Source organism: Castanea sativa, chromosome 1, assembly GCF_040712315.1.
Source record: "Castanea sativa cultivar Marrone di Chiusa Pesio chromosome 1, ASM4071231v1".
Classification (NCBI taxonomy): domain Eukaryota; kingdom Viridiplantae; phylum Streptophyta; class Magnoliopsida; order Fagales; family Fagaceae; genus Castanea; species Castanea sativa.
Window position 1 is genome coordinate 13,034,644 of NC_134013.1, and position 8,840 is coordinate 13,043,483.

The following is an 8,840-nucleotide window of genomic DNA, read 5'->3' on the forward strand; positions in this document are numbered from 1 at the left end:
GACTTATGTATCAATAAGACAAACCCACGTATTAATGAGACATAAATCTGCGCATGAGGGATACGGAACTTTTGCCAATTTCCATATTCATACAATGGTGGGGTATGCTGAGCTTGCCTTGTCTAATACAATCCATTATCCATTACTAATTTACTATTATCTATGTGGCTTTTATTTGGGGACCAAAAGATTACGTGAAAAATCTTAACGGGTCCACAATCCAACGGGCTGCAAGTTGGGCTTCCAAAAGATATTAGGCCTTGAATTTAGAATTAGATACATAACCATCAACCAGGGATGTAATTCTGCCACGTCATCTTGGAAACTTTTATATTAAATAAAAAATGCCGTGGGCTTGGGGAATTTCAAACAACTGGCGTTAATAAAAAGATTAGGTAAAATTCTATGTTTAGTGAACTTACATTATTAACACATAAAAATAAAGGTAAATGCTGTATATATTTGTAAAAAGTGTATAATATTTATCATTTTCTTAAAATTTTTAACACATCTTTTTGTTGAAATTAAGGAGGGTGTATAAGCCGAAACTATGCAATAATTTTCCTTAAAATTAGGATAAACCGTAACGTAAAACACACGTAAAACAAAAGTTAAAAATGCTTCTCTTAAGCCAAAACAGAACCGAACACTGCACAGCCCAGACTGTCTCTCTCTGTCGTCACTCTCTCTCTCTCTTAGCAAAAGCGTATCTGTGCAAAAAGAGAAAGAAGAAGAATGATGCCCAGGACCATCCAAGAGGCAAAAGCAAAGCACAAATAGAAAGAAGAAACAAAAAAAAGCAGTGTAGACCGGTTGAAATCAAACTTCTCGAATTTTTTTTTTTTTTTGAAAAATATGCTCTTGCAACTAAATTGAAGATTATAAAATTCTCAAAAGCACTACAAGCTAAAACTCTCTCTCTCTCTCTCGCTCTGAGACCTTCCTCTGTCTTTGTCAATGGGAAACTGCTTTACGAAATCCCGTGACATCCCAATCTCCTCAGGCTCCTCCGGTGACATACCACCTCCACAACAATTTCCAAAGAGTACCCAAGAACGGTTTAGCCCAACTACATCACAAAATCCCACTCTTTCTTCCTTTTCCTCTTCCTCTTCATCATTCCCAGCAAAGCCTGCTCCTCTTGCAGATGTGATTGGAAAAGTCCTTAAAAGACCTTACGTTGATATCGACTCACTCTATCTTCGTGAAAAAGAATTGGGTAGAGGTCAGTTTGGGATTACTTATCTTTGCACAGAGAGAGCCACGGGACGAAAATACGCGTGCAAGTCCATTTCAAGGCGAAAGTTTGTGAATTCAAAAGATATTGAGGATGTGAAGAGGGAGATTCTGATACTGCAGCACTTGACAGGGCAACCCAATATTGTGGAATTCAAGGGTGCTTATGAGGACAAGCAAAATCTGCATTTGGTCATGGAATTGTGCACTGGTGGCGAGCTTTTCGACCGGATCATCAGTAAAGGGAGCTATTCAGAGCGTGAAGCTGCTTCGATTGGTAGGCAGATTGTGAATGTGGTTCATGTGTGCCATTTTATGGGGGTGATGCATAGGGACTTGAAGCCTGAGAATTTCTTGATGGTTAGCAAGGATGATCATTCTCCCATTAAAGCTATAGATTTTGGTCTCTCTGTCTTCATTGAAGAAGGTTAGTTGTATAGTTTGTTCACTTTGTTGCACTATTTCTATCATTCTAGCAGTTGAGTTGCCTTCTATTGCTTCATTGGTTCGATTTTCAAATAATCAATTCTGCAAAATGAGTGTTTTGTTTTGTTTGCATATTTCCTTAGCCATGGTGTATCTGCTCATTTGTTGGGGGTGCTTTCATTAGTTTTTAATATTTCAACCAAGAAAAAAACGATGATTTGATGCATCAATAGCAAGCTAGAAAGGGACTTTGCTCAGAACCCTCTCTCTCAAAACAAAAAAAAGGGACTTTGCTCAGAAGTGCTGATAGAAATCCAAAACTTGCGTTAAAGATTTTTGTGGATGCCATAATGGGTCAGCTTGACGAAGTCAATGGTGAAAGAGACTAGTCAACCACGTAAACGGGTTTTAATAATTAAATGAAAAGAAACACAAAAAACACGTCGTTGTGTTTCCATCACATGGTGACAGCTAGCCAATTAGATGTAGTGTAGACGTTACCTTCAAATTGAACTGGAGAAATTTTAGCAGATATACGAAAGTCTTGCTGCTATGTTCTATTTAGCAATAATAGCTTTTGCGGGAATTTTTTTTTTAGTGTTTGTTATCAGGCAGAAAAATCATTAATCGATGTGAGATATGTCAGAATAAGGATTAATCGATTAAATTCACAATTTTTTTAACAAATTAAGCTTTTGAAACAGATTGGTAATATATCTTGGCATCAAAGCATTGATCTTGATTTCAAACCTAGGAGGATTTGGGCCTACACAATAGGAGTATTAGAATAATGGTTAAATAATTAAATTTGTCATTTTATAACCACTTAAGCTTTTGGAAAATTGGTAATTTATCAATACATTCCACCATGCTTGCTTCTCATTAGTCAAACACTAAATATCCCTTGGCACCATTTCACTATAAAGACTGGTATACTGTATACTTTCTTGAAGTTGACATCATAAAAATTATTTGAGTTATGAATTGGTTTGAGCTTAATATTAGTTATGATAAAGCAGATGATGGCTTCCATTTTAACACATAATAGCCTGAAGGTAGCTGCCATTGGTATCTGTAATATTACCATTATAGTGTAAAAGGATAAAAGAAGAAGTTAAAAATGTTCATGATTGCAATCCCGTCTGGATGCTTCAAATTTTTTCATCACACATGCATGCTCATTCAAAAAACTCATGTTTGCCTTCTCTGTATAGTAATAACTATGCCAATGATTTTTGTGGCAAGAAACATTGCCATTAATTAAGATAAATGCAAGGCACTAATGCAGTATATTTTGATTGGTCTCATGAATGGATGGCAGATTTCTTGGCTTAGCCTTACCTATTAATGTTTCGTACAAGAAAATGAGGAAGAGGGGCAAATGCAATCTCTACTTTACGAATTTGTTTTCTTGGAAATTATTATGTTTACATGCAGGGATATTTTGGTTTAACTAATTTCTCCACTCACTAATACTGAACAAATGAATTTATATTCTTCAGGGAAAGTGTACAAGGAAATTGTTGGAAGTGCATACTATGTGGCCCCAGAGGTATTGCAGAGAAAGTATGGGAAGGAGATAGATGTGTGGAGCGCTGGAGTCATTTTATACATCCTTCTAAGCGGGGTGCCTCCTTTTTGGGGAGGTAGGTAAAGCGTTTGCTTACATTTCAGTTGGTATTGTTTATTTTTGGGTAATTGATGTAAGTTTATTACCAAAGAAGTTTTAAGTCAATAAAGCTCAAAATATGCAGGGGTCCTAAACTCCAAAATACACAAAGAAAATGGATTTTTCTAGCCAACACTAGCACAATTGCATCCCAAGAGACCCAATACTAGCATTAAATCCTGGGTCTAAGAATGACTTTCACAACCGCCAAGAGCATTTAGTACCTCTTTGGATTTCCAACGAAGACGTCCAAGGTTCAAATCCCTCCTCCCCCATTATAATTATTGAATTTATCCCAAAAAAAGAAGAAGCAAAGAATGACTTTCACAACCAAAGAGCCTAGGTTATCAAACAATATCTATGTGAGATCCTGAAATTTATCCCCCTTTATGGTGTTTGCACTAGAGGGAAACTTGGAAGTTGTGTGACTAGATCTCCTTGGTGAAAATAAGGAATGACTAATTTTCATCGTTGTCTTCTATTGATGAATCTTCTCATCTAACTTCCTTCTATTCTCCTCTCCCGAGGATTTTTCTTTAACATATTGGTTGCTTAAAGAAGTAAGATCTACAATATTATCCAATTTCCTTGTTTCTTCATGGTTAATTGGAATTCATGTCAAAAGGATCTCATACATATACCACGTTAAAATATTTCCTCTGATTTACTGAAAATACCTTTTTGACATTTCAATTAGTATTGCAATTGGTTGTTGTTGTTGCAACTAATATTGCGCCAAAAAAAAAAAACAGAGGTAAAAAAATATAAAAATTACCACTTAGGATCCTGGAGACATTTGACCAACAACTAGGCGTGGAGCCACATGCACTTGAATGGGGACAATTGTCCCCATTGAAACTTTTTAAAAATTTAGGGTTGGTTCAAGATTTTAGAAGAGTTTTGGGTACTTGTCTATTATCCCCACTAAATAAGGTATCAAGTTATAATTTTTTTAACAAAAGTTAATGATGTTGCAATAATCAAAGACTCCTCTAGTTTCCTTTACACTTTGTTCTCTTTCAATCAGACCATTTGAACAAGTTCATTTTATTTCAGTTGAGTCAATTGCTTGGTTTTTATATGCAATGGGGGTGGCTTGTGGTTTAGAATTTACATTCCATAATTTTTAATATATTAAAATTATTATGTTCAGTATGATCAAGTGAAATTGATTCATGAGAATTTTTACTATGCTGTAATTTTTAATTAATTTGTTGGCTGAAATGCATTAGATTAGATTGTAACATTACACTTACCGAAAAAAAATTGCAACATTACTCTATTAGGCTTCAAAATATTTTTAAAATGCTTGTTAGGACAATTATAATGTATTATTTGTTTGTTTAAAAATGATATTTGAAAAACAATTACTTTGTTACTTGCCGGTAATCCATCTTGTAATTTCAGTTTCTCGAATTGTCTTTTGATTTACAAAGAGATACATGTTACCAGTCCAAAAACTGATATCTCGCTGTCAGAACATGTATTTTGTTCTGATTTTATTTCTACAATTGATGTGTGAGTTAAATTTTTTTTCAGAAACCGAAAAAGCCATATTTGAAGCAGTCTTAGAAGGCAAACTTGACTTGCAAAGCTCACCATGGCCTTCTATATCTGCTAGTGCAAAGGATCTCGTCAAAAAAATGCTAACTACGAACCCTACAAAACGAATTACTGCAGCTGACGCTCTTGGTTAGTATATAATTCTTTGTGAACAGTTCAATAGGCTTACTGCTTTTGAATGAGTTCCATTTGATTAACCTAAAATACCGAGGCTCTTGGATAAGTCCCATGCAAATCTATGGCTTATATAAGATGTTTTGGTTCAACGAAACAATTTAAGATGCTCACTGTATTGCAACTTTTTTTTTTTTTTTTTCATTTCCCTATTTGGAGCTGTAGAACATTATTAAACAGAGAACTAAACTAGCTAACCATTAATATCATTTTCATTATGCATATAAACCAGAACATCCATGGTTGAAGGAAGATGGTGATGCATCTGACAGACCTATTAGTAGTGCCGTTCTAATTAGGATGAAGCAATTTAGAGCAATGAATAAGATGAAAAAACTCGCTCTGAAGGTATGATTTGACACTATCTCTTATAGGTTTTTAAGTTATTCAGAACTTGATATTCAAATTGTTACATGATTGAGTTATTATGTGTTGAAACGATGTCCAGAATGATTGCAAGTGTCTAGTCTTATGCATTATTATATATGTCCCAAGGAAACAAACTAACTTGATTTCACTAACGTAGCATTTGTAGATAGAAATGCGGCCTTTAAAATGGAATCATCAAAGCATTATTCATGAAAACTGATACTGGAGTGGAAAATTGATTATGTAATTTTTTTCAATTCAGAAAATGATCTAATACATAATCTTTTGTAGACTACTTATACAAATAAAAATAAAATCTTTTGTAGAGTAGTATTGAATGTTTTGAAAAATAGAGTATGCTCCTTTCTAGTCCCATGTGAAACATTGAATGTTTTCATTTCCATGGTACTTCTATCTGCTTCCTTGCGACAGTTAAATTTGTGTGTATTGATTTTATTGATCTGTTAAGTGTTTATAACTAGGAAAGGCAATCAGATTTCATCTAAAAAATAAAAAAAATATTTGAATGTTTCTTTCCTTATGCAGGATACACAGATATAGAGTAAACAACAATTGTCTAGTCCAGTTTCTTAAAAAAATTTAGTATCCTGGTTAGGCCCATGGTCTTTGTACAAGTGCTTTATCGATAAGTTCTTGATTTTCTTCACAAGAACCTGTGGTTAGACAAAGTAACACTGATTGCTTGCCTTAATTTTCTTTTTGGCCTTTTTTTATACTCGTTTTCCTATTAACTGAAATTTGATTTTTGGAAGGTAATAGCAGAGAACCTTTCAGAAGAAGATATAAAAGGTCTGAAACAGATGTTCAACAACATGGATACTGACAAAAGCGGTACAATCACACTTGAAGAACTCAAAATTGGATTGACCAGGCTAGGATCTAGGCTTTCTGAAACAGAAATTAAGCAGTTGATGGATGCTGTAAGTATTGTAGTGCCATCCTGTTCTCCTTTTATCAGTTTGCTGATTTGGGGAGAGAGGAGGGGGGTGACTATTCATTGTGATTTTTAACAAAATTGTTTTAACTCATTGACTTCTTCAAGAAATAAGCTCAAGTATTTACATCATTTCCCTTTGGCTTGCCTAATGAGAGAGTTCAACCTTTATATTTTCTTCTGCCAGGCTGATGTTGACAAGAATGGGACTATTGATTATTCAGAATTCATTACTGCTACTATGCATCGCCATAAACTCGAGACGGATGAGCACTTGTATAAGGCATTCAAGTACTTTGACCAGGATGACAGCGGGTTAGTATGCTGATTTATTTTTTTTTTGGCCAAGTATAAACAAGGGGATTCAACCTCTAAAACTAAACTACACATAAGGGAATGGATGCCATTGGGCCATATGAATATAGGCTAGTATGCTGATTCTTTGAATAATGCACTTACGTTTTTAAATAATGCTTAAACCTTTTGCCCAAATCTTTTTTTTTTTTTGTTGAGGAAAACTGGTCTTAGTGTTCCCCTGAATCAGAATTACCTTTCAGGTAAGTAAATTTCCAAATGTCTAAGGGGACTGAACAAAGTTTTCAAAATCAGATCTTCATTTTTACATAATTCAAGTGTCTAATTTTTTTTTTTTTTTTTTTATATGCTAAAAGTTATTGAACACTCACTTATGATATTTTCCTATGCACCGGTGTAAATTTCACCAGATTTATCACTAGAGAAGAACTACGAAAAGCTATGACTCAATATGGAATGGGGGATGAAGCTACTATCGATGAAGTACTTGAAGATGTTGATACTGATAAAGTAATTATCTTGACTTGAATCCTAATCCTCAATTTTTTTTGCCTCTTCCCCTTAATTTCTTTCGGCGCTAATTATTATTCGATATGTAGGACGGGAGAATCAACTATGATGAGTTTGTAGCCATGATGAGAAAGGGAACAACAGATAATGGTGGGCAACTCAGATTAAGTTAATTGCTTATCCTATGTACAAAGTTAAAACCTCCAATGTTCTACGTTGCCTGCCTCTGCAAGAATATCAATCTCTATCTCCAGTGTCCACTCTTGTGTATCAATATCTATGCCATTCCCAATGTTAATAAGCTCATCAGACCAATGTTGTAATAGTTCATAATTAAAAAAAAATAAAAATAAAAACCCAATAATAATAACCTGTTCAAAATGGAATATCTATTATGTTCCAAAATTTGCTTTCCCATGTATCAAATTATCAACAGAACATCTTTCTTCTTCTTCTTCTTCTTTATATGTATATATATGTGGGTTTTAGCATTTAAAAAACGTTGTTGTAAATGAGTCGCATAATGAAGGAGACTCGAATGTGAAAGCGAACAGCATAATTTGACGAATACGCTAAAGTAATTGACTTCACATGGAATAAAAGGGCAATAATTGATGAAAGAAATAATATCCAACATGGTTCACCAGACAATTACTGTCTTATCAGAATTATAGTCATGCTGGATTTTAAGGGTGTGCATGGGTCGGATTAGATTTGGTTAAATGCATTTTTTAACCTAACTCACCATGATGGGTAAAAAAAAAAAAATTCAACCCAACCCATCATATAAATCCAACTCAACCCGACCCATAACTCAATACACATGGGCTGGGTTGAACCAATGGGTTACACAATTTTTATTATTATTATTATTAAATTGAATAGAAAAAATATAAATATAAATATATTTTAAAAATCCAAAGATTAGTATCAATGTAACTCCTTAAAGGCAAACAACACTTGTGGGGTGCAGCAATTTGATAAAGTAACCTTGTCACGTGTCGTGCCATACGTTGAGGAGGCAAAGGCAATTCCGAGGAGATCCCACCCTCGGATGGGGGGAGGGGGACGTCAGTGGCACACTGCTAGAGGAGAACGTACTGTAGAGAAATAGGCTAGGAGCAAGGGTTCGCCCTGACATGCTGAGGGGATGGTGGCTGCCACCTCACTTAATGCATCCCATCAAACTTCCTGATCGCATTTAAGTGGAAATGACCCTTGAACAATACTGCCTTGGTTGCTGCATCTCACAAGAGTTCTGGGAAGGTGCCTAATGGGACTAGCGCTTGAATGATGGTCTCCATGATCAACAAATGGAAGGCTCTGATCATCTAAAGGGGTCTATATAAGACAAAAGGTCCCCTAGAGAGAAAGGATCGGAAAAATAGCAGAAAAAAAAACACTATAGCACAAAGAATTGAAACTGTAAACAAGTCCCATAAGTGATATATTGAAGAACCAATCTCCTCAAACTTGGCCGAGGAGAGCTTTCTTTTGCAATATTGTGGATGCCTTCTATCTTTCCTTACTTCCTTGTTATTCCTAACCAATAGTGAACGTTATCTAACCCATAGAAGCCTAGTCTTACAGCCCGCTCTCTACAAATTCATTGTGTTGGGCTAT

At 35.0% G+C, this 8,840-nt stretch overlaps 1 protein-coding gene across 1 annotated transcript; it reads left to right on the top strand.

Annotated features, from left to right (window-relative positions):
- The first annotated feature begins 654 nt into the window (after positions 1-654).
- Positions 655-7,669, top strand: LOC142611744 (calcium-dependent protein kinase 29-like). Its single transcript, XM_075783867.1, has 8 exons — positions 655-1,663; positions 3,165-3,308; positions 4,871-5,023; positions 5,301-5,416; positions 6,211-6,378; positions 6,580-6,707; positions 7,118-7,217; positions 7,307-7,669. Exons 1-8 carry the CDS (start codon positions 958-960, stop codon positions 7,388-7,390), a joined length of 1,599 nt encoding a protein of 532 aa, XP_075639982.1. The 5' UTR covers positions 655-957; the 3' UTR covers positions 7,391-7,669.
- Positions 7,670-8,840: the final 1,171 nt, after the last annotated feature.

Bases quoted from the DNA above. Each gene is read 5' to 3' on its own strand.
- LOC142611744 (XM_075783867.1), top strand. From the start codon at position 958: ATGGGAAACTGCTTTACGAAATCCCGTGACATCCCAATCTCCTCAGGC. The intron at 5,417-6,210 runs GTATGATTTGAC...GATTTTTGGAAG, and splicing joins TGAAAAAACTCGCTCTGAAG to GTAATAGCAGAGAACCTTTC. The intron at 6,379-6,579 runs GTAAGTATTGTA...TTCTTCTGCCAG, and splicing joins TTAAGCAGTTGATGGATGCT to GCTGATGTTGACAAGAATGG.